The following is a 26,452-nucleotide window of genomic DNA, read 5'->3' on the forward strand; positions in this document are numbered from 1 at the left end:
TCTGCTGATGGACTAGAGCAGTGTTCTCATTCTTCTGATGATGATCTGTTGTAGTAGCTTTAACTTTACTTTGTGACCAATACAAACATGGATATATTTAACTGACATGAAAGTTGCACATGACAGTACTGGTCCTTATTATATCTGTTGCTTTCTGATATATGTATAGTTTTAAAGATTTTAGACTTAGGGTAAACACTTAGAATTTTAGTGGTTATGTATTAGTGTAAGTTAGTGGTTATATATTAGTTTAAGTTAGAAATATGTAATTAACATTTCAGATGGTTATTTTGAGAATTATTTGGGAGGAGACTAAAGTGAGCAAATTATATATATATATACACACACACACACACACACACAGCATACACACATACCTTAATACTGACTGGACCTAGACAGAGTTGAATGAAATACTGATCAAATACAAATCCCAGTCCCTAAGAAGAAAGGGTTTTAAGGGCTGTTATATAATAGCTACTAATTTTTTCCCCCTTTCTCTTGAACCTGTGAAAAGTGGACTTGTGGGTTTTTATTTTCTTTCAGCAACCTCGTAATAAACCAACCCAAGAATATTATATGAAATGTTGCTTTTTTTTTTTTTTAAGATTTTATTTATTTGGCAGAGATCACAAGTAGGCAGAGAGGCAGGCAGAGAGAGAAAGGGAAGCAGGCTCCCTGCTGAGCAGAGAGCCCGATGCAGGACTCGATCCCAGGACTCTGGGATCATGACCTGAGCTGAAGACAGACTTTAACCCACTGAACCACCCAAGCACCCCAGTTGCTTTGACTTTTTAACCAGTAATTAAAGTTGTTACTGAAGTCCTTTGCAAACTATCAAGAAGATTTCTACTTTTATTTGTTTTTTAATTTGAAAACTTATGATTCTTAAATTAGTATGACACAGTAGAATGAAAGACTCCTTCAAAAAAAATCCATTTACGGGGCATTTTCTGATAAAATATGGTAATTAAGTCACAAAGTATAAAATTCAACAAGGGAGAGAGAATCAGTGCATTCCCCTGGGGCTCAAGTTCGTGCTATGGCTGCTGCCCATCTCACAAATCTCACCAAGCTGCATCTGTGCCCAGGTGGGAGGAGTGGGAGAAATCCAGGGGTGCTGCTCTGAGGCAGGCAGAATCTATGATGTCCTGTCTATCAGGTGAATAAGGGGATTGAGGGACAGTGAGTTATTACTGATTACTAAAAAAATACTTCTTTTGGCCACAGCACCAGGAAAACCTAATGGGTCTTGAAAACAAATTGTAGGGGCACTAGGGTGGTTCAGTGGGTTAAAGCCTCTGCCTTTGGCTCAAGTCATGATCCCAGAGTCCTGGGATCAAGCCCCGGAATCAGATCAGAGAAATTGCAATTGGGCTCTCTGCTCAGCAGGGAGCCTGCTTCCCCTCCCTCTCTCTGCCGGCCTCTTAGCCTGCCTCTCTGTGATCTCCGTTTGTCAAGTAAATAAATAAAATATTTAAAAAAAAAAAAAAAAAACCTGGTAAATTGTAAAAATCAAGCTCTATTTTCCTATATCCAGAGACTGGATATTTCCTGTTTGGCATCCCCTATGATGCTTAGAATCTAGTTTTTTGTTTTTTTTTTTTTAAGGTTTTATTTATTTATTTGACAGAGATTGAGAGAGAGAGAGACAGAGATCACAAGCAGGCAGAGAGGCAGGCAGAGGCAGAGAGAGAAGCAGGCTCCCCGCCGAGCAAGGAGCCTGACGCGGGGCTCGATCCCAGGACCCCGATCATGACCTGAGCTGAAGGCAGCGGCCTAACCCACTGAGCCACCCAGGCGCCCCTAGAATCTAGTTTTTCATAAATATGGTTCAATAAATACTAATTGGTCATCTTGAGCATTTTTGCATGTATTTCCAGTTAGACTTACATAAAGATGCATCGCCTATATAGACTATCACTGTAGATGGAGACCATATATGGTATATAAATTTTCTTGTGTGTATCTTACAGTGTTTATTAGTGTCCATTATGTTGTGTATGATTTATAGTGTACATATAAATTTGTATGATTTCAGTCTTTAACATAGAGTGCTCCTTTGGTCTCTAGGTTTTTGTGTAAAGAGCCCTGGACTGGAGTGTAGGGGCATTTTGTTCTTGACCCAGCTTTGTGACTGTGTGTGCAAGACCTTGGACAAGCCTGTCAGCCTCTTTAGCTAAATATCTTGATTGGTGAAGTAAATATCAAGATATCTAAATATCTTGATTGGTGAAGTAAGGGGCATGGACTAGAACAGTGTTCTCATACTTTTTGATTATGATCTGTAGTAGCTTTAACTTTACTTTGCAACCAGTACAAACATGGATATATTTAACTGACATAAGTTGCATGTGGCAGTATGGGTCCTTACTATACAGGTTGCTTTCATGTTTTTATATATATAAATAGGTAATTTTTTCAAGATTGATTTGAGACTGCGTGTGAGTGCATGAGCAGGGAGAGGGGCAGAGGAAGAGAGAGAATCTCAAGCAGACTCCCTCCTGAGTGGGGAGCCTGATGCCGGGCTTGATCCCAGGACCCTGAGATTGTGACCCGAGCTGAAACCAAGAGCCAGATGCTCTGCTTTTGGATACTTTAAATTCTATTTTATTAAAAAGACTGGTTATGATCCACTAAGGGTATTACAACTCACTAATGATTTGACTCACAAACAAGTGTGGAAATTCCATACTGTTAATGTTTGAGGATTCTGTGCTTGTGTTGTACAACAGGGGTTTTAAAATGTAGAGCCATTAAGGGCTAACAAGGCACAAATCTTGCTCCAACTGTGCTTTCTATAAGCGTGGTTCCTGGTATATTTTACCTCATAGGAGTGACCTGAATATTTACCTCATGTTTACCGTGCATAACACAGGGATAGTTGTTTGTTCATTCAGGAGTCAAAATCTATCTATATATTTTTAAGATTTTATTTATTTATTTGGAAGGGAGAGAGGGGGAGAGAGAGAGAGAGAGAGCATGATCAGGGGGAGGCACAGAGGGAGAAGCAGGCTCCTCGCTGAATGGGAAGCCTGATGCGGGGCTCCTTTCCTGGATCCCAAGATCATGACCCAAGCCAAAGGCAGACACTTAATCAACTGAGCCACCTAGGAGTCTTAATCTAATGGCAATGTAGTCTGTTCAAGTTTTCAAGAGTGGAATGCTAGGCCTCATGTCCTCTGTGTTGCCTTGGACAAGTCTCTTTTGTTCCAGCACACCTGAGGCTCAGGATATACTAACAGCTGAGGTTCACTGGCAGTGTTTTGGAACAAGAATAATGAGAATGTACATTTGCACTGAATAAGGAGAAGCTTTCTGTGTTATTCTGTTCTGTGTACATCTTAGTTATTTTCTTTGCATTGGAACATAATGCATCTCCGCACACTTCTCCCTCCTCTACCCCAGTCTAGGCAAAGCATTCGTACCTTCGATCCAATTTCCAGTTTTCCATTGGGTCTCAAGTTCATCATCACTGAAGCAGGTCTTCCTGGACTCCTGGACTAGGTTAGGGCTTCTGAATGTTTCTGTAAGTACACTTGCAATAACTTCTGACACCAGCTACCCAGAGTTAGGCCAGACTTCATAGGTTAAGAGCACAGAGAGCACAGCTTCCTATAAGACTTCCTTCAGACGCCAGATAAAAAGTTGGGTGGGGGGGTGGGGGAGTTTCCAGGTCAGAAAGCTGGCTTTTCTAACCAGCTGGCGACTAATTAGGGGGTTCCCACTACTCCTTCAGGGTTAACAATTTATAAAGACAATTCTGGAGCATGTTACACTTTTTTTTTTAAAAGATTTTATTTATTTGAGAGAGCACAAGCAGTGGTGTGTCTGGTATCTGGTAGGGGGCTGGGGGAGGAAGGGCAGAGGGAGAGGGAGAAGCAGACTCCCTTGCTGAGCAGGGAGCCTAACACTGTGCATGATCCCAGGACCCTGAGATCATGACCTGAGCTGAAGGCAGACTGAGCCACACAGGTGCCCCTACACTTATTTTTTTTAAGTTTTAAGTAATCTCTACACCCAGTGTGGGGCTGGAGCTCACAACTGGGAGATCCAGTTGCACATTCCTCTGACTGAGTCGGTCAGGTACCCCAGGAACATGTTACACTTAGGATTACAATTTTACTATGGCAAAATAAAATAAAATAAAATAAAATAAAATAAAATACAAACCAAACCAGCCATAGGGAAAGACGCATAGGGAGAGGTCTGGGAGTGTCCCACACTTGAAGCTTCTGTTGTCACCTCCCAGTGGTCATAACACCTCACCCTCCTTGCACATGGCACACTACACAGAGTATTGCCAACCTGGAAGACGCACCCGCTTCTGGGTCCTGAGTTTTTATTTGGATTTCATTATGCAGGCCATGAAATTCAACTCCATCTCCCTCTCTCCTTCCCTCCAATCCCCTTCCTCTCCAGGGATATCACACGGATCAAAAGCCCCAACCCTCTAACCACACTGTTGGGTCTTTCTGGCCCGGCCAGCCCCCATGAGGCGACTCAGCACAAAGCGGGATTCACCATGAGTAAGAGCCATTGCTGTTGCTCCAAGGTTAGAGAGGATCCCTCCCTAAGACTGGTGACAGAGGCGGCCACTTTTATTACACTGCCTTGTATGTGCCTTCTCTTACCCCTCTCAATTTGTAGTCTGACCAAGGTTTTGTCTTTTTAATTTACTTACTTTTTATAAAAGATTTTATTTATTTCACCGAGCGAGCGCAAGCATGAGCAGGGGGAAGCAACTGAGGGAGCAGCAGACTTCTCCCAGGGCAGGAAGCCCCGTGCTGGTCTCCGTCCCAGGACCCCGGGATCATGACCTTAGCGGAAGGCGGACGCCCTTAGCCGACTGAGCCACCCATGTGCCGCTGTCCTTTACATTCAAACCACCCCGCACGTTTCCAGCGACTGTAAGACAACTCATGTTTTCACTTTCTCTTATCCGTTATTTCTCCAGGAATCGCGCAGCTCAGTTTCCTCCCGCCCCTCAGGAAACTATATTGTAAGCCTCTCTGGCAGCGAGTCGCTGGATTACGTTGCCGCCGCACAGCTGTGAATGAACCTCAAAAGCAGATTCCGTTCAGTTCGTGGAGCCACGGGCTGCCTCCATTACACAAGAGGAGGAGGATGCACGTGTCGTTGGCCCCTGCCATCTTTGTGCGACACAAGCAAGGACGTCCAGGAGCAAGTCTTCCGAGCCTGTGCACGACGGCCACGCGACACCTTCGCTACGTCACGCTCAGCGGCTTCTGAAGAAGTGCGAGACAAGCTGCACAGCCCGACGCCAACTCACTACCCACCCGAGGCGCCTGGGCGGCCGCGCCTACACCCCCTGCGCAGGCGCAGAAACGGCGCAGGCGCAAAAGCGGCGCGGACTCCGCCGCTCAGGCACAGCCGCGGACGTGCCGGAGGACCTTGCGGCTGGGGCCGGAAGTGCGTGCGCTCGGCCTTTCCGCGTCTCTCGGGGTGAGCGTCCGGTCGCAGCGGCGTGGTCCGCGGCTTCCCGGCCAACAGCTTCTTCGCCGGCCCCGCCGCCGCCGCGCTCGCTCCTGCCTCTGGGCCGTGGGAAGATGGTGGGCCGGAACAGCGCCATCGCCGCCGGCGTCTGCGGGGCTCTCTTCATCGGGTACTGCATCTACTTCGACCGCAAGAGGCGGAGTGACCCCAACTTCAAGAACAGGCTTCGAGAACGTGAGTGCGTCCCCTCGGCCCCGGGCGCCAGCGACCGCCGCCCCTCCGCGCGCCTGCCCTCGGCTGCCACTCGCGGGGCCGTGGGGGTGTGGGGGGCCCCGGCGGCCGCGGCCCACCCGGCCGTAAGACGGCGGCGCTCCCGGTGCAGCTCCCGCCGCTGGTGCCCTGCAGGGTTCCCTCCATTTTGGAGGACAGTTCTTCCCGTCGTGTCTTTACCCCGCCGCGCCCCGTCGTGAACGCGCTCTGGTTGGTTCGGGATTTAGGTGTGCGTTTGTTGGGGGGCGGGGGCTCTTTTAGCCGTTCACCTGTTTAAACCCGTGTTCCTCACTCGAAAGTCGCGTGTTTACGGATTTGTGCTCGAAACCAGGCCCGCCAGTGCGCGGTGTCGCTGCTGCATTCCTAAACCCTCTTGGTGGCCTCCCTGCGCACGCTTCCAGGATATGAGCGAATGCTACAGAGACTGCAGGGAGTCCAAAGGGCTGCGCTCCTGCGGTGGCTCAGTCTTATTTCATACCTGCGACATCTTTCTAAGAGCTGTTCCCGCGAGCGAGATCGTGCCCCCCAGACCGTCGTGATTTTTGAGTTTCGGAGGCCGCCCTACTCGCAGCAGCGGAAGAGCAAACAGCCTGCTGCGATAAGTGTGTTTGTACCCATCTAGGTTGCTCAGTCAAAATGATTCCTAAAATTAAAATGCAGGGGCATCCGGTGCCTCATTTGGTTGAGCATCCGACTCTTGGTTTCAGCTCAGGTCACGAGATCAGGGTCGTGAGTTCGAGGCCGCCGGGACTCCCTGCCCGGCGGGGACTCTGCTTCCCTCCCCCTTTTCCCCCATCCCCTACTTGTGCACGTTCTTTAAAATAAATCTTTAAGGGCGCCTGGGTGGCTCAGTGGGTTAAGCCGCTGCCTTTGGCTCAGGTCATGATCTCAGGGTGCTGGGATCGAGTCCCGCATGGGGCTCTGCTCAGCAGGGAGCCTGCTTCCTCCTCTCTCTCTGCCTGCCTCTCCGACTGCTTGTGATTTCTCTCTGTCAAATAAATAAAATCTTAAAAAAAAAATAAATATAGTAAAATTGATACATAAGTTATTAAAGCCCAGAACGCATGAAGGTGTGATTATCCTAATGAATACTTACCATTTAATGAAGTAATAGTAGATCATTCCAAGTTTTGAGCCCCACGTGGCTAGTGACCTACCCTTTTGGGGGTATAAGTACCTTACACCATCTGGAATATGACATCTTATTCTAGTTATAGGAAGGAAGGGATACGGGGAATTTATTTTATAGACTAATGGAAAGAAAGCTATTTTGGATTCAGATACTGAGTTTTCTAGGCCCAGGTTAGTTACAGATCAGCTGCATAATATTAGACTTTCTGAATCTAATTTTTCTTAGCTTGTAAAATCAGGTAATGTCACCTGCCTCTGGTTATTTTTGTGAAGATTGAGCTGTTTGAAGTGCCCTCCACCATTTCTGACGGAGAGCTAGCCCCTCCGTAAATGCCAGCTGTAAAGCATAGCTGGAAGTTCAGATCGTTTTCTGGTAGTTTCAAAATAGTCGGAGGACTGGTGGTGTGGTATGGCTAGAGAGCTCAGGAAAGAATTGGATTAATCCTTTTTTCCTTTGGAAATCCTGTTAGAAATCTTGAGAGAGCTAATTTTTCGGTTGAAGAAATCATAAAAGCTGTCATTTTAAACACTGAGAGTATTTAAAAAATCCCTTTCCATTCTCTTTAATCCATGGATTTTTTTTCTAGCTTTATCGGTGGCCTTAAGATCTCAGTGGTCTGGCTTGAATGATTAGCTGAGTAACCTGGGTGAGCGACTTAAAGCTTTCGTTTCCCTTTTTTGTAAAATGTTATACTTACACATAGGGAGTTTTAGTACAGTCCCTGGCAGATGGTAATTGATGGATGCTAAAGATTGTCTATGAATATAATTATTTGATGTTTTCTTTAGGAAGCAAAACTTACGTTCAGAGTAATTCTGTCAGTTCATCCTTATGTATATTTTTGAAAGTTGACAAAGTCTTTTTCCACTTGTTAGGTTTACACAGTAGCACTTGGGACTGATTTCTAGTAAATACTGAGTCAAGTCTTCATTTTACTCATTGAATGCGTAACTCTGATGTTTCAGTCTGTTAACCATCTTTCCCTTTATCACAGAGATAGTATAATACACTGATAAGGTAACAAGTAAATTGTCTTGTGAAACTAAAGCTAGAATACCAAACTTAAATTTACAAATTTAGAAATCTGAAGCACCCAGTCAGTCTTAAAATCTGGTAATTGTATCAGTCAAACAATCAAAAACAATCGCTTTCCACCGTATTAAAAAAAACTGTAAGATTGAATAGTAATGACAACTAAGTTTCTGTCTGTTGGGTTTCATTATTTTTTTGTCATTTTCCGTAAATCTGGCTTAGCAAACTGTATTTCTCTGTTTATTCCACAAACTTTCCATGTTCACTTCTGAGGTGCCTTTTGGTTTTATGGGAATGCCTTCGCTTCTGTTAGAAGATAGCAGAGGGATAGTGAAGTATTTCCCAAACTGAGAAGGCACTTTGAGACCGGGAGCAGGTGACTCTATGCAGTTGACAGGTTCATGCAGCGTAACTTACTCACGGAGGACTGGGCAGATGATGATCCAGCTGCACAGGTACACAGGTACAGAGTCCAGACCTTAGCCCACAGATTTTTCTAATCTGAGGGCACTAGCGGAAGAGCACTGTTGCAGGATCAAAGGATTTCTGTGCACCTAAATAACAGCTAACCTTTTATTAGATACTGTGGTACTATCTGTGCCTCAGGACGGAGAGACTTCCCTCTCATAGATTCATGGGAGACGAAAGAAAGCCTCCCCCAGTTGTGGTCTTGGGCCTCTCTAAGGTATGTGTAGGAATCTTCAAGGGACCTGGCACATAGAGCCCCAAGAGAGGTCATCTGCCGCACGTGGGCAAGAAGCTGGAAGGCCAAAGACAGGGTCGGTATTGTCTGCCCCCTCAGCCTCTCTACAGCATGCGGTGGCAGTAGAAAGTCATGTCTGATCGCGGGTCATCGTAAATGGAGCTGCTTGGCTTTGAACTGCCTCTCTACCACTTACAGGTTGTGACCTTAGTAAGTGTTGTCGTCTGTAAAATGGAGGTCATGATAGTACTTGTTTTAGTGCTACTGTGAGGATCGAGTAAGCAAATTAACTTTTAGAATAGTGTCTGGCATCCAAGACTTTCTGGGTGCTTACCCGACCTAACATCTCAGTGTTCGTCTTCATGTCCGCTGCTTCTTCTAGTCTGAGTAGTCTCTTTCTAGTGATACTCAGTATTAGTTAATGTGGTAGGGTAGCATTCAGTATTTTCTGAAATACTTGGCTTTCCTCTTAGCCAAGAGGAAGCCCTTGAAGAAATAGAGGGTAGAATGTTATGGTTCAGTTTTCCTACAGATAGTTGCCCGAAGATGAATACCTAGGAAAGGTAGTTTGTTAGAAAAATAGGTGTCTAAAAATTTATATGTAAGATCAGCTTATTTAACGTATTTTTTGTTGTTGAAACTGCTAAAATTGTATCTAAGCCTTAAAGTTGTAGCACTTGAGGTGTTTTGGCGGCTAGAGTTGGCGAGAGGTGTGGGTGTGGTTAAACCCAGTTTGTTAGTTGCATAAGAGAAGAAAACTAGTTATCTATTGTGTTTAACCACAATAAATTAACCCACCTCACTGTGGTAGGCAAACCGGTCTCTTTAGTCATGCATTGATTGACACTTGGACCTGTAGAACACTTAAAGGTTTTCAAAGGACATTTTTTGAAGCCTTTGTGTCTCACAGTGGTAAAGTTAAACGTGCCCTAAGGGAGTTTTAAGAGATTTATTTGCCAGAGTTCACCAAGATAGTAAGTGTTAGAGCCTTAACCTTTCATAGCTATGCCACAGTCTCCATGTCACTGATACTTTTTTAGTGACTAGGGAATAAACTTATTTTAGGTATTTAGCATATAGCACAGCTCCTTAGCGAAGTTGCTGGAAGTGCACTGTCTCAGTACCAGATGCTTACTGAGGAGGTGGTTCTTTACCAACTCAGATGGCACATGATAAGCCTGACACTGTTAAAAAATACTTTACATGCACAACAACTCTATGATGCATGTACCTGTTTTTAGGTCAATTTTACATATGAGGAAAGCGAGGTACAGGTAACTTGCCCACAGTCACTCTGACACTAAGAAGAGCTGACACTAACCAAGCTTATACAACCCTTGTGCTAACACCCTTTCATATAGAGTATATCATTAAGTAGCTATTTATTGAAAAAATTTTTAAAGATTTTATTTATTTGAGCGATAAACCCTCAGCCTGTGGGTGGGGGGGAGTAGAGGTGGAGGGAAAGGGGAAAGCAGACTGCACTGAGTGTAGAGCTGGGCACAGGCCATCCTGTGACCTGAGATTGTGACCTGAGCCAAAACCCTAGAGTCAGAAGCTTAAACTGACAGAGCCACGCAGGTGCTCATATAGCAATTTAAAACATTGTTGGTGCCCTTTATTTTGGCTTAAGGGTTTTAAGATTTTAAACATCTCCTACTTCTGAGATACATAGTGTTGCTTTTTCGAATAAAAAACAAGACCAAAAATTTAAACAGTTTAGAGTGTAGGCAGAGGGTTTTTTCTTAACCAGCCAGCAGTAAAGAATTTTGCAGTGTGTTTCTGAATACTGTCCTCCTACCCACTTTTTTTTCCCCCCTCATCTAGGAATGTCTAATAGCTTTCAACATTCAGTAAAGGTTGAATCTATTATATTTCAATAATAAAGCTTTCTAACAGCAGTGGTTTAATCTTGGTTGTGTTTCAGGTCTTGTGTAGCTTTTGGGTGGGCGGGGCTTGCTCTGCTTGGGGCAGTTAATCACCTGTTAGAACTGTCTCCATCTACAAAATTGCTGATCTTGGTGCACCAGAAGGAAGGAAAAAGCTCTTGCCCAGAAATATTATATTGTATGTAGCTCATTGACCAGAACGCTGACCCTTCTGGGATGTTTTATAAATAGAATGAATGACTGCTACAGCAGTTTGACTTCTTTGATACCCATTTTAATAGTGGTAAAATGACAATACTCCATTTCTTGCAGGAAGAAAGAAACAAAAGCTTGCCAAGGAGAGAGCCGGACTTTGCAAGGTAATCTTTTTTTTTTTTTTTTTTTTTGTAATACTGTATTTATAAATGTTATAGAAATAATGATTTTAAAATCCACTTCAAATGTCTTTTGAGAAAGCTAGTTGATACCAGACATTTTCTGTTTTAAAAAATAACTTGAGCTTTTTTTTTTTTGGTTGGTTAGTTTAGCTGTAGATTGGTCCATCATTATTTTCCCCTTATTGGCCCAAATAGAAGACAACTTACTACATGAGCAATATTTAAAGGGAAATAAGCTGCTAGTCTCCAGAAGACAATTCTACCAAACGGTTCAAGCTTTCTCAGCTGCTTCAAAACAATACAATAAAAAATTAATTTTCCTTCCTTCGGCTTCTTTTAAAAGAACCACCTGCTATTTATTTCAAAGGTTACATAGGATTGTTCATACCCACTGATCCATAATCCTACCATATGGCAGATTTTTTACCTTGATGTTACATGTACACATAGATAAAAATATTTTTTTTTCTTTTTATAGATCCTGTGTTCATGATTGTTTTTAATGACTACATAGGTTTCTCTGCTTGATTAAAAAAAAATGTTCTGTGACATGTGTAAGTAAATGTTAATCATTACACATACAGCTTTTCTTTTTTTACTAAAATAAGTTTTATTGTCTGGATTCTCAGGACTTACAGGATCAGTAGTGGTTCTTTTTAAAGTAAGTTGAGGCAAAGAAAAATTAAATCAGAAAATGATACATGTTGTTATTTTGAAACAGTCATGTAATTAATAAACTACCTTTCCGAAGTATATGTTCTTAGTGTTTCAGTAGACTTTTCTTTCTAAGGACATGGGAAGGTAAATACAGACATGCATCAGTTTGTATTTTTAGATCAGGAATAATAAAATTCTTGTCTGTGCTCTGGTAGTTGATGAAAGATGCCTTTACTTTCATAAGTTTAAATTTTTCATCTGTGTTGGTAATAAGAGTGTATATAATACTAATCACGAACCAAAAACTTCCATTAACAGAAGTCTAGGTTTTTAAATAGAATAGGATTTCTTAATAGTGTGTGTGTGTGTGTGTGTGTGTATATATATATATAAAATATCTACAAGATTTTATTTATTTATTTGTCAGAGAGAGAGAGTGAGTGCAGGCAGGCAGAGAGAAGCAGGCTCCCTGCCAAGCAAGGACCTTGCCCGATGCGGGACTTGATCCCAGGACCCCGGGATCATGACCTGAGCCAAAGGCAGCAGCTTAGCCCACTGAGCCACCTAGGTGTCCCTGTAGTAGTTTATATTTTTTAATAAGTCATATAGCTGATGGCATTATATATTACCATAGTCTGGTAATATGTAACAAATTACAAAACAAAACCAAGAAATGCCAACTATTTAAGTAAAGCTGCTTTGTAATAGCAAAAACATTAGAAGTAGCTCATGTGCAACAACAAACAGATCACGATTAAGCAGTCATATATTTCTCAGTGGAATATTCTGTTACCATTTTTTTTTTTTTTTAAAGATTTTATTTATTTATTTGACAGAGATCACAAGTAGGCAGAGAGGCAGGCAGAGAGAGAGAGAGGAGGAAGCAGGCTCCCCGCCGAGCAGAGAGCCCGATGTGGGACTCGATCCCAGGACCCTGAGATCATGACCTGAGCTGAAGGCAGCAGCTTAACCCACTGAGCCACCCAGGCGCCCTCTGTTACCATTTAAAAATAGTCTTTTAGATGAATGTAAAATCTATACAAAATAATGTGGATCAGAAGAAAGTTGAAGAGCGCCTGGGTGGCTCAGTGGGTTAAGCCTCTACCTTCAGTTCAGGTCATGATCTCAGGGTCCTGGGATTGAGCCCCACATGGGGCTCTCTGCTCAGCAGGGAGCCTGCTTCTCCCTCTCCCTCTGCTGGCCTCTCTGACTACTTGTAATCTCTCTCTCTCTGTCAAATAAATAAACTCTTTAATAAAAAAAAAAGAATTGTAGTTACATAAAAAGCTATAGAAATAGCAGTGAAAATAGTATAAATAGTAAAGTGCATATTTTATGATAGAGATAATTCTTCATTTTTTATATTAGGTTTGATGTATAGCTTTTGAGAACTGTTCTACTATCAGTTTGATCAATATGTATTTTTTTCTTATATTCATTTAAATGTAGATAAATGTAGATTAAACTAATGCTTGTAAGTATTGAAGAATAAATTTCTGTCATTTTTTATTACGAGTTATTCAGTTTTTGTTATCTTTTTTAGTGGCATGATTTTCTATGTATATTTTATGTGGCCCAGCATAATTTTGGTATCAGTTATTAAATATTTTATTTCCAAACAGTTACCTGACCTTAAAGATGCTGAAGCTGTTCAGAAATTCTTCCTTGAAGAAATACAACTTGGGGAAGAGTTGCTAGCCCAAGGTAAGTCATTAATTTAGACTAGGAAATTGGAATTCTTTACAGTAAATATAAATTTATGGTGATAAGGGGCTTTTTTGGGTATGGTGTAGCAGCTTTTAAGAAAGTTATTAAATATTTCAAGATAAGTCATTTAGTCATGGGAAAATGATTTTATTTAAGACTGGCTCTAGAAAAATATTTCTTGTGGGTTGTCATTGTCCACAATATGTTTTGAGTTTTAGGTTTGTTTGATACATGATACAAAGAATATAAGTAATTTTTACGAATGAGGTTATTTTTTAGCAGTTTAGAGAATATAGTCATAACGTAATATGTAAATAGTAATTGAAGGAATGTGATATAGGCATATACTTTCTCAACTTCTTCATCTAACCTTCAAGTCTTTTCCAATATTTATAAGAAGTCTCTGGCTAGTCCCAGAGAATGTTAATTTACCTGTCAAGGTCACAGTGAGTTCATGGCCAGCCAGTGATCTGAATCTGATCTAGAGTTTAGGCTATGTGCTTTACATATTTAATGAAGGGTTAAGAGTTCTTTTCTATTTATTTATTTATTTATTTTAAAAAGATATATGTATATTTTTAATATTTTATTTATTTATTTGGCACAGAGAGAGAAAGATCACAAGTAGGCAGAGAGGCAGGCAGAGAGGGAGGAAAGCAGGCTCCCTGCTGAGCAGAGAGCCCCATGTGGGGCTTGATCCCAGGACCCTGAGATCATGACCTGAGCCGAAGGCAGAGGCTTAACCCACTGAGCCACCCAGGCACCCCTATTTATTTTTTCTTAATTTTTATTTATTATTATTATTATTTTTTTTTTAGAAACATGACTATTATGAAGTTAAAATGATGAAATTGACAAATTTGAGAACTATAATTCAGTAGAGTCTTAAATGTATTTGAAAAATTTTTAGTGACAAATTAGCTTTTTATTTTATTTTTTTTAAGATTTCTATTTATTTATTGAGACAGAATGTTACATGCAGGGAACTGGGGTTAGGGGAAGGGGCAGAGGGAGAGATAAAATCTTAAAGCAGGCTCCACACCCCAGTTCAGAGACATCAGGCTCCATCACAGGACCCTGAGACCACAACCTGAGCTGAAATCTAGAGTCTCATGTTTAACCAACTGTGCCACCCAGGTGCCCCCAAATTAGCTTTTATTTCAGAAGTAGCTTTGACGTATTTGCTAGCATTAATAAAAATGGTATGAGGCATCAAGTTTTTCTTAATGCTCATTGTTGTATCATAGATTTAGATAGTATGGAACTACATGGTGGAGGTTATTTGTGATTTTTAAAAAATTTTTTTTAATTTTTATTTTATTTTTTTTTTAAAGACTTTATTTATTCAACAGACAGAGATCACAAGTAGGCAGAGAGGCAGGCAGAGAGAAAGAGGAGGAAGCAGGCTTCTCGCTGAAGCATTCAGCCCCGCTGACGCGGGGCTCGATCCCAGCACCCTGAGATCACGACCTGAGCTGAAGGCAGAGGTTTTAACCCACTGAGCCACCCAGGCACCCCTTCTATTTATTTTTATGGAAAAGATTAAAGGTTTGAGGTGGTAATGACACGTTAAACTTTTTGTCGTGTCTCCCCCTTCCCAGTAATTGCTTTGCTTTGCTTTTTTCTGTAGGAAAAGCAGTTAGTAAATAATTATCTTATTTAGATGGCATATTAGGCTGATAATATATATAAATAAAAATGCAGGTGTGTTACTGGGAAATAATTTTGGCTTGTTTAACCTATTACAATAAGAAATCCATGAAATTTAATCAGGGGTAATAGTAAAGCACTTATATCTTCATAGAGCTCTTTTGAGAGACTCTGTTACTGTAGTATTTGAAAAGAAAAATCTGCATGTATAGGGATATCTAAGGTATAGGCTGTATTTCATTTCATGCAAACAGTCTCAAAATACTTTGTTCATGCTCCTAAATAAAGAGGTCTATTTGATACTGTCACAATTTTCTATCTTCCAAAATAGAAACACTGTTTTATATAATTAATTTATTTTTTAAATAAAAAGATTATTTATTTGACAGAGAGAGAGCAGACAGGGCAGTGGGAGAGGGAGAAGCAGACTCCATGCTGAGCAGGGAGCCCAGTGTGGAACTTGATCCCAGAACCCCGGGCAGATGCTTCTGCTGAGCCACCTAGCTGCCCCTAGAATTGCTATATTAAATTATTTTACTCACAGTCAAACATATTAGAAAAAAGTACATTCGGGGCACTCGGGTGGCTCAGTGGGTTAAAGCCTCTGCCTTCAGCTCAGGTCATGATCTCAGGGTCCTGGGATCGAGGCCCATATTGGGCTCTCTGCTTGGCGGGGAGCCTGTTTCCTCCTCTCTCTCTGCTTGCCTCTCTATTTGTTATCTCTGTCTGTCAAATAAATAAAATCTTTAAAAAAAAAAGTAGAAAGAAAAAAGTACACTCATAATAACTTCTGTTTGGATTGTCTTGGAGATCTATGCATTGTGGCCATCTGTTGACTTGAGCTGTCAGTTCCAGATTGAGGACAGTAACTCATGGTAGCTGGGAAGAAGGCCAGGGAAGGACAGGCAGCAGTTACTCTTTTTCCCAAGCTCATGTTTCACACTGTAGCTTAGCACTGTCCAGAGGGTTACTTAACTCTGCCAAGTTGCCTTTCTTCTGGTGGAAACTACCAAATGAACCTGATGTTAAAGACTCAGGTGGTTAAAATTAGGGAAAAGGTCAACATAAAAGTAAGTCTTGTGAAGGCATAGTGATTTAGGCAGTGAACCTCATTGCTTGGTGGTCTCCTCCATCTAAGGGTCTTCCATAAGCATAATTCTTCCATAAGCATAATTAACTGAGGCAGATCTCATCTCAGGATGATGGTAACAGGCTCAAGTCTGCTTGTGCAGAGAGGAAACTGAATTGAGTTGCTGTGGTGGTACATTAACTGCTTCCAGTGTATTTAGAAATATTAAGAGGTGTCTCAGGATCCTGTGTTCTACACACAACAGTCCAGTAGCAGCTCTGTTTCCATTTAATAATTGGAATTAATATCCCCAGGCAACAGAGTTGTGATCCCCTGTATTGCCTGTAAATTCAGTGATATGAGGATTCAGTGGCCAAGTGGCATCTTAATTTCCAAGTCCGTGGAGCCATTGTATCCCCCAGTGCAAGTCCAAGCCCATGCAGAAGATCTAAGTCTTTTGTATTTTCCATTTTTAATGCTCTGTAGAGTTCTGCTTTTTTCAGTTTGAATACCTCAGTCCTTAGCTTTTCTCAAGGGAAATGTTGCAGCCGGCTGTTCCTCTGCTTCATGTGCCGTTCTGCAGTCCCTTACTTACTCACGTTCTTAGGGTCAGAAAACTGTTGACTGGTTTATCGTATAGGGCAAGGTGTTGGGGTGAGCATCTTCCACTGTGTCTGGATGCACCACCCTCTTAGTACCTCGATGTGTTCACCAACCCAGAAAGATGAAGAAATTATTTTTTGACATAATTAAAATTTGCTCAGTTTGTGTTTTATGTAATCATTTTTCTTTCAAAAGTAATATGTCCACTGTAGGATAAATTTACTTTTTTGAAATTCCATCTGATAACATTCAAAATAGTAAAAAGGATTAATCTAAAGTGAATTTGGGCCTCCTTTCCACCTCAGTCCCCAGTCTTCCAGTTCTTCTCAGAAGGGTAGTGTTCCACAGTTAGCAAGTTATTTATTTATTTATTTATTTTTAAAAAAGATATTATTTATTTGAGGGAGAGAGAGCACTTGCCGTGAGCAGAAGCAGGGGGAGCGGCAGGCAGGCAGAGGGAGAAGCAGCCTCCCCAGTGAGCACAGACCTTATGTGGGACTTGATCCCTGGACTGAGATTGTGATCTGGGCTGAAGGCAGACGCTTAATTGACTGAGCCACCCAAGTGCCCAAGTTAGCAATTTCTTATATAATTTTTCAGAAATACTCTTAAGTCTGTAAATGGTAATATATACCTGGACACTTCTGCACTTTAATTTCTCCCTTTTTGTATGTGTTTTGAAGACACTTTTATATCAGTACCTGTGATCAGATTCATTTTTGTTAATGCTTTCATAACACTCAGGTACATGAACTGTACATTATTTCCAAGTTTTTACTTGTGGGATGTTTTTGGTCAGTATCACTTGGAGATACAGTGGAGGATCTAGAGGTGAATTTTTGACAAAGGCAAAGGCTTTTCAAGTCACATGTTATTTTTATGTAACCCTTTCAGGGGAATATGAGAAAGGTGTAGACCATCTGACAAATGCAATTGCTGTGTGTGGACAGCCACAGCAGTTGCTGCAAGTGTTACAGCAGACTCTCCCACCACCAGTGTTCCAGATGCTTCTGACCAAGCTTCCAACAATTAGTCAGGTAAGGATTTGAAATGTTAGTAAAAGTGAGTAGAATCTGAGAAGTAAATGTTTTTTTTTTAAATTTTTTATTTTTTATAAACATATATTTTTATCCCCAGGGGTACAGATCTGTGAATCACCAGGTTTAGACACTTCATAGCACTCACCAAAGAACACACCCTCCCCAATGTCCATAATCCCACCCCCTTCTCCCAACCCCCCCCCCCAATCCTCAGTTTGTTTTGTGAGATTAAGAGTCACTTATGGTTTGTCTCCCTCCCAATTCCATCTTGTTTCATGGATTCTTCTTCGACCCACTTAAGGCCCCATGTTGCATCACCACTTCCTCATATCAGGGAGATCTTATGATAGTTGTTGAGAAGTAAATGTTTTAACGACATTAGCATTTAAAAATTAGTGAACATGATAAAAAAATTTTTTAAGATTTTTTTTTTTTTTTAAATATTTTATTTATTGGGCGCCTGGGTGGCTCAGTGGGTTAAGCCGCTGCCTTCGGCTCAGGTCATGATCTCAGGGTCCTGGGATCGAGTCCCACATCGGGCTCTCTGCTCAGCAGGGAGCCTGTTTCCCTCTCTCTCTCTCTCTGCCTGCCTCTCCATCTACTTGTGATTTCTCTCTGTCAAATAAATAAATAAAATCTTAAAAAAAAAAAAAATTTATAAATATTTTATTTATTTATTTGACAGAGATCGCAAGTAGGCAGAGAGGCAGGCAGAGAGAGAGAAGGAAGCAGGCTCCCCGCAGAGCAGAGAGCCCGACGCGGGGCTCGATCCCAGGACCCTGGGACCATGATCCGAGCCGAAAGCAGAGGCTTTAACCCACTGAGCCACCCAGGCGCCCCTTTAAGATTTTTATTTATTTATTTGTCAGAGAGAGAGAGAGTGCCCACAGGCAGAGTGGCAGGCAGAGACAGAGAGAGGAGCAGGCTCTCTGCTGAGAAAGGAGCCCGATGCGGGACTCGATCCCAGGACCCTGGCATCATGACCTGAGCCTAAGGCAGCTGCTTAACCCACTGAGCCACCCAGCCATCCCGAACATGATGAAATTTGAAACCCGTTCTTGGAATCAAAGTAGAATTGGAGATAGCAGTGCTTGAAATTTTTCTTCCCTAACAGTATTGGAGTGAGCGATACTAAGATCTGGTCATTGTGTCCTATGTGTGCATTAGGAAGTACGTCGCATATTCTGAAATCTTAGGCCTTGGTATTCACCAGAATTCGGGCCACTCTCAGCTACTTTCTGAAACTAGCTTTCTGTCGACTTTTGTGAGCCCATGAATTCAGTTATGTTGCCTGGCAGAGGGCATAGGGGCTGAGATGACATAGCCTATAATTAGATCTTAAAGGATTGTTGTATATCCTCTGACTTCACTTGTCTGAAAAGCCCCAGTGCCTCTGTTTTTGCCAAGATGGGCTTTGGGTTTGGAGTTATTTGACTGCTTTGGTCTTGGAGTTATTTGACTGCACTCTTATATATAAAAGATTATATATAATTAAGAATTGATTAAGATGCGTTCTGTTCATTTTTAGTTTTTTTTTTTTTTTTCAAAAAATCGAAATGAATTTATTTTTTTGGAATAGTTTGTTTACTCGTGTGTGAATTTCCACAGTTGGTGTGATTTAAGATTGGTTAATTCCTCATACTGATCTTTACTCAGTTTGAAAAGGGACTGGAAAGAAAACAAAGGCCCCAGAGATTTAAGGGAAAGGGTTGAAAAAACCAAAGATTGATCTTAACCTTTTTATTTAGACTAATGTGGTTCCTAGTCTATCTAAATCAGAATCCTCTGTTTAATGTTACCTGCTCTTGGAAAGGCAACATAGCATAGTGCTTTTGGAAGATGAACCTGAGGGTGTGAGGTCTTTTGAAATGTGGATGAGTTCAGGATGAAACCTGAACTCCTCTTTATAAAAATGACCTCCTTTACTCAGTTAACTCATGTTATTTGGAAATATTTTCAAATGCTAATTTTGGAATTACTGTCCTATGATGACTGAGCATTTTCAGGCCAAAAGGGGAAATGTTTGGAGAATAGAATGACCAGTACTCTTAATTTATATGAAAGTGAAAAGATATCTTGAATTCTTTTTGGTTTTAGTTATATAATTGAGTAACATGTAAAACATATTATTCCTTCTTAGATTTTGAGATGGGACTGACAGTAGTGTGATCATTATTTTCTTTGATAACAGTGTTTAGAGATGTTAAATATTGAAATCTCAGAATGGGTAAACCTTAGCAAGTTTTGTATTCTTTGAATACAAAGGACATACTATTTTTTTCCCTCTTAAAATTTTTTTTTAATTGAAGTATTGACGACACACAATGTTACATTAGTTTCAGGCGTACAACTTACTGATTTGACAGGTCTGTACGTTATGGTCTGCTTGCCATAAATGTGACTGCTGTCTGTCTCACTATATAGCAGTATTATGTGATCTCTGATTGTATTTCCTGTGCTGTACTTTTAATCCTTATGTAACAGAAAGCCAGGACCTGTCACTCCCCTTCACTTAATTTTACTCCCACCCACTTCATTCCAGCAACCACCAGTTCATATTTAGAGATCTTTTTCTCCTTTTGTTTGTTCATTTGTTGGTAATTTATTTATTTATTTGTTTAAAATATTTTATTTATTTGACAGAGAGATCACAAGTAGGCAGAGAGGCAGGCGGAGAGAGAGAGAGGAGGGGGAAGCAGGCTCCCCGCCGAGCAGAGGGCCCAATTTGGGCTTCGATCCCAGGACCTGAGCTGCAGGCAGAGACTTAACCCACTGAGCCACCTAGGCGCCCCATTTGTTGGTTTTTAGATTCCACATATAAGTGAAATCAGCTGGTATTTATCTTAGTGAAATAACACTTAGCATAATATCCTCTAGGTCCATCCGTGTTGCAGATAGCAAGATCTCATTTTTTTATGGCTGAATAATAGTCCACTGTATATGGTTACCACTTCTTTGTCCATTCATCCATTGATAGACACTAATGTTGCTTCCATATCTTGGCTCTTACAGATAATGCTGCAGTAAATCTAGAGGTGCATACATCATTCTGAATTAGTATTTTCATTTTCTTTTCTTTTTTTTAAAGATTTCTTCATTTATCAGAGAGAGAGAGAACGCGTGCGCGCACGCATGAGCTAGGAGGGAGGGGCAGAAGGAGTGGGGGAAGCAGACTTCATGTGAGAAGAGCGCCTGATGTTGGACTCTGATCCCAGGATCCTGAGATCAAGACCTGAGTGGAAGGCAGTGGCTTAATAAGATGAGCCACCCCAGGCATCTCTCTTTTCTTTTCTTTCTTTTTTTTTTTTAAATTTTACTTGAGAGAGACCCAAGTATGACTGGGTGGCAAAGGGAGAGGGAGAAGCAGGTTTCCTTCTGAGCAGGGAGCCCCGGGGAATCATGACCTCAGCCGAAGGCAGATGATTTAACTGAATGAGCCACCCATGCACCCTGTTTTCATTTTCCTTGGGTAAATAACCAGCAGTGGAATTACTGGGTCATACAGTATTCCCATTTTTTAATGTTTTGAGGAACCTTCCAGCTGATTTCCACAGTGGCTGTACCAGTTTACAGTCCCACCAGCAGCGCATGATAGTTCCTTTTTCTCCACATCCTTGCCAACATCTGTTACTTCTTCTCTTCCTGATTTGGGGCATTCTGACACTGTGTGAGGCGATATCTCATTGAGGTTTTGTATTTGCATTTCCTTGATGATTAATGGTGTTGAGCATCCTTGCATCTGTCTGTTGGGAAAATGTATGTTTAGGTCCTCTGCCCATTTTTAATTGGATTATTAGGGTTTTTTTTTCCCCCTCCTGTTGAGTTGTATGAGTTCTTCCTATATTTTGGATTTCTTTTTTAAAAGAGTTTATTTATTTGACGGACAGAGATCATAAATAGGCAGAGAGGCAAGCGGGGAGGGGGGGCAGGCGCCCTGCTGAGCAGAGAGCCCGATGCGGGGCTCGATCCCCGGACTCTGAGATCATGACCTGAGCTGAAGACAGAGGCCTTAACCCACTGAGCCACCCAGGCGTCCCTATATTTTGGATATTAACCCCTCATTAGATATATCATGTACAGATGTCTTCTAGCTCAGTAGGTTGCCTTATCATCTTTTTGGTTTTCTTTGTCACATAAAAGCTTATTACTTTGATGTAGTTCCAGTAGTTTATTTTTGCTTTTGTTTCCCTTGCCTGAGGAGACACACCTAGAAAATGTTGTTAAGGCCATTGTCCAGGAAGATTACTGCTTAGGAGTTTATGGTATCAGGTCTCACATTTAGATATTAAATCCAGTTTGAGTTTATTTTCGGTTATGATGTAAGGAAGTGGTCCCGTTTCATTCTTTTCCATGTGGCTGTACTGTTTCCCCAACACCATTTATTGAAGAGACTGTCTTTTTCCATTGGATATTCTTGCCTTCTACAAAGGACTTCTACTAAAAATTAAAAAAAATTTTTTTTTTCTCTTTCAGAGAATTGTAAGTGCTCAGAGCTTGGCTGAAGATGATGTGGAATGAGAACATGTCAACATAATCTCAATTAAAAATATTTTTAAAATCTTAAGTTGGAAGATGAGCAGCTCTGGGGGAAAAAGGGCAAATAGGCTTGTTACGGACTGTCCTACACTGAAATCTACCAAAGTTAATTTTTACTTTGTGTAGATCCATTCATCTGTTTTATTTATTTTTCCCAGTGAAAAGTGTATTTTGATAGAAAGCTTTTCATTATATAAATACACTGAGTTACCAAAATATCATGGATTTTATTCCTGAAACGTGCAATTAAAGTGTACATATAACATCACATTACTTAGGTTAAAAATACTCAGTGCTTAGTTTTGAAAGATAGGCCGAAAAAGTATAGGAGAAAGCTGAAGAATGCACGTTTTTTTTTAAGCTCGTACATTTGCTCTACATTAAAGAATTGGATGGAGTCTATCAAAACTGAGCATTAAAATCTTTGAGAGATTATTTTTTTCCTTTTAATCTCTAAATATGATGTGAGAAGTGCTGCTGTGCTGTATTAATTCACCTCCTCCCCGTGTATTTGTCATTTTAATTGGTGGGCTTAATGTGTTCTGGATATTTATCGTATTTTAGATGTATGTAGTAAATAGCACCGGGAATTAAATCTATGTACATCCTTTATCTAGCCATGTGAGCCTCTCTAATTACTGTCTACCCTCTTTCCTCACTTAAAAAATGAGGGAATTGGTCTGCTAATTCAGAGAAGTGTCCCTTTCAGCTTTTAATTCATTTGTTTCTGTTAAGCATCTTTAAAACCACCTTCTTCTGAGGGATATATTTGTTTGGACAACCAGGCCTTGCATTTTTTATACTCTGAAGTTTGCATGCTTGCCTGACTTAGTATTTCTGAACTGATTCTCCCACCCCCACCCCTTTTTTTTAAAGATCTAACTTGTGTTGGTTTTCACTGAAATCATGCGGTTGTCATTACTCTTGTAAATCTGAAACTTAATCTTTAGGGTAACTGGGATGATAAACTTGTAAAATGTTTGTTCCCCTTTGCTTTTATCTTCAGTGTATCTCCTTAATCCTCTTTCAATCTCATTCATTTATCTTGTTATGATGAGAATAAGGTATAACCTTATGGCTGAAGACTTGGAAAGAATGAAGGTGTTCTCGAAATAGTGACATGTTATCTGCAGTCACAGGTTGAACATTAGGTCTGAGAATAAAGATCTTTGGTACTTACTTGTCATCTGTTGAACTGAGTAACAATTCCTCTCTGTACATACACTTTGCCTTTATTCTATCTCAAAATCTGGAGCGATCCTGCAGACTTTTTCTATGTACTTAAGTCTTTTACTTAATTTGTTTACAAATTTTCCTTAACCTTAGCATTGGGTTTTTGTTGTGATTGGGGTAGAGGAAAGAGTTTGAAGTATAGTTCTAAGTTTTTGCTTCTGGACAGCTTGCATAGCCTTTGGCAGGTCACATTACATCTCTGAACTTATCTCATCTAGAAAATTAGAACATTAAACTATGTAACGCAGACATTTAAGGATTCTTCCTTGTGTACCTTCCAAGTTTGTGTTCCTGTACCCTTAAACAGTATGGTTTTTAATTTTTTTTTGGATTTTTAAAAAATTTTTTGATGGCATCCTGCCTACTCTTATCTGGGAAAAGGGATGTGAGCAGTGCAAACATGCTGATTAGTCATTTTCACTCATAAATCCCAAATCCAAAGCAGTGTCGTGGTCATTGGTCACATAGCTGGGAAACAGTCTTCATCTTGTACTCCCCTCAGCCAGATGAGAGTCTTCAGATCAGAGGCATTCAGTGTATAGGTCAGAGTGAGAACATAGGGGGCGAAAAGAGCAAGGGGCAGACCCCGTGGCAAGGCAGGAACGGACCTAGAGAAGCCAAGGATGAGCTGGAGGAATGAGCAGTCCACTTAGATTTGGGAGAGGATTTCACGGGGGCTGTATGCCCTTGAGAATTGTAGTGTAGTTTAAGCTGGGTAGCACTGACTTTTCTGAAAGATAATCAGCTTCGATCCTAAAGCCTGTTGAATAGGCTAAGCTGTCTGCCCAAAGGAGCTGATTAAATGACAACTTTTGTGCTTTGAAATTAGTTGCCACTTCTGAAAGGTAATAGTTTGGTTAAAAAAAAAAGTCCAAACAAGGTTTTCTCCCAGGCCCGTAATACAGAACACGGTTTCCTGTCTCAAGTTTTACAGGGTGATGGAACCAGGCAGTAGGGATGATGTTGGGCAAATGGTGCTCAACCCAGGTTTAATTAGAGTGACGACCACCTGAATGTGCCCGTGTGCACGTTGCACATGCGCCACCTCTGTGCAGCTTCCAGGGACTTGAAAGTCTTTGGGAATGGAAATATGTATTAGTGCATGGTTAGTGTGCTTCCCTGGGAAGGAGCTATCTGATTCCACAGTTTGTACATGAGGTGAAAGTGCACTGAAAACGGGCCTACCTGGCTGTGTCCGTGCTGTCCTGTTCTTAGATAACTAGCATTTACATTCACATTGAATTTATGTAAAGTACATAAAAACCTAGTACAGCAGGCTTAGTAGGCAGTCAGCGGAGGTTTGAGTCCTCTTATCCCTTAATATGGTTGATAGTTTTTACCATCTTTCTGCTTGCTTTTCTGACCTTGTTGAACGAACTTACGGACCAGAGTATTTTTTTTTTTTAAGATTTTATTTATTTATTTAACAGACAGAGATCACAAGTAGAGAGAGAGGGAAGCAGGCTCCCTGCTGAGTAGAGAGCCCGATACGGGACTCGATCCCAGGACCCTGAGATCATGACCTGAGCTGAAGGCAGTGGCTTAACCCACTGAGCCACCCAGGCGCCCTATGGACCAGAGTATTAATGAAATATTATAGGAAAGATTTTGAGAAAATTAGTATATCATGCAAATGTTTCACAAAATTTTCTTTCTTGTAACATAAAAATAAACAGTTTTATTGCTTGTGCCTCAACTGTTTAAATATTAAAGGACTTGGAGAAAATTTTTGTTAAGTCTATATTTACAAAAGTGAATTCTCAATTTGATTCCTGGCGGTGGCACCTGTTTTTCGGTTCATATCCCTCGGAGAATGTTGGCATTTGTGCAGCTTCTCCCAGGACAGCGCACATGTGCTCTTGACATGGGATTGACAGATCACAGGTGAAGAGCCCGTGCTTTCCTGTCAGTAGGTGAGGACTCTTCATAGTAGTGGGTTCCCAACCTAAGCAGGTTCCTAGAAGGAGTTAAAACATCGCTGGGCAGTAGGTCTGAGGCAGGAGCATATTATCAGTATTTTTTTTTTTTTTAAATCAAAATGGATATATATATATATATACACACACACACATATATATATATACACACACACACATACATATTTATAAAATACATTTTTTTTAAATTTTATTTATTTGGGGACGCCTGGATGGCTCAGTTGGTTGAGCGGCTGCCTTCGGCTCAGGTCATGATCCCGGCGGCCTGGGATCGAGTCCCACATCGGGCTCCTTGCTCCGCAGGGAGCCTGCTTCTCCCTCTGACTCCGCCTTCCACTCTGTCTGCCTGTGCTCGCTCTCGCTCCTCTCTCTCTGAAAAATAAATAAATAAAAAAATCTTAAAAAAAAAAAAAAAAAAGATTTAAAATTTTATTTATTTGACAGCGAGAGGGAACACAAGCAGGGGGAGAGGGAGAAGTAGGCTTCCCGCTGAGCAGGGAGCCCAGCATGAAGCTGGATATCTGAGCCAAAGGCAGATGCTTAAAAACCGAGCCACCCGGGTGCCCCTCAAAATATATTTTTTAAAAGGTTAATTTATTTTTGGAGAAAGCGTGTAAGCAGGGGGAGGGGGCACAGGCAGGGAATCTCAAGCAGACTCCAGGACCAATGGGCTGTATCTGACAACCCTGAGATGGTGACCTGAGCCAAAATCAAGAGTCAGATGCTTAGCCAAGTAAGCCACCAAGGTGCTCCCAAGATACTTTTGTTTTTAAGTGAACTCTTCAAAGGTGGTATAAAAACAGGAAATTGTTATAGGATAGCAGCCATGTTAATGTCACAGGTGGTGTACTTTAGCACTGTACTCTTTAAAAATGAGATGTGTAGGGGCACCTACACAGATGGTTAAGTGTGTTTTTGGCTCAGGTCATGATCTCTAGGTCCTGGGATTGAGACCCGTGTCAGGCTCCCAGCTCAGAAAGGAACATGCTTCTCCCTCTCCCTCTGCCCCTCTGCTTGTGCTCTCTCTCTCAAATGAATAAATAAAATATTTTTAAAAAATGAGATGTGTGGGGTGCCTGGGTGGCTCAGTAGGTTAAAGCCTCTGCCTTCAGCTCAGGTTATGATCCCAGGGTCCTGGGATAGAGCCCTGCATTGGGATC

At 41.3% G+C, this 26,452-nt stretch overlaps 1 protein-coding gene and 1 non-coding gene across 2 annotated transcripts; both read left to right on the forward strand.

The window, feature by feature from the left end:
* Positions 1-5,375: 5,375 nt before the first annotated feature.
* Positions 5,376-23,301, forward strand: TOMM20 (translocase of outer mitochondrial membrane 20). Its single transcript, XM_059170421.1, has 5 exons — positions 5,376-5,691; positions 10,796-10,842; positions 13,140-13,221; positions 17,441-17,583; positions 22,060-23,301. Exons 1-5 carry the CDS (start codon positions 5,571-5,573, stop codon positions 22,102-22,104), a joined length of 438 nt encoding a protein of 145 aa, XP_059026404.1. The 5' UTR covers positions 5,376-5,570; the 3' UTR covers positions 22,105-23,301.
* LOC131831029 (small nucleolar RNA SNORA14) lies at positions 6,083-6,216 on the forward strand. The gene has a single exon (XR_009353544.1). It is a non-coding gene; the product is annotated as a small nucleolar RNA SNORA14 (small nucleolar RNA).
* Positions 23,302-26,452: the final 3,151 nt, after the last annotated feature.

Source organism: Mustela lutreola, chromosome 4, assembly GCF_030435805.1.
Source record: "Mustela lutreola isolate mMusLut2 chromosome 4, mMusLut2.pri, whole genome shotgun sequence".
Lineage (NCBI taxonomy): Eukaryota > Metazoa > Chordata > Mammalia > Carnivora > Mustelidae > Mustela > Mustela lutreola.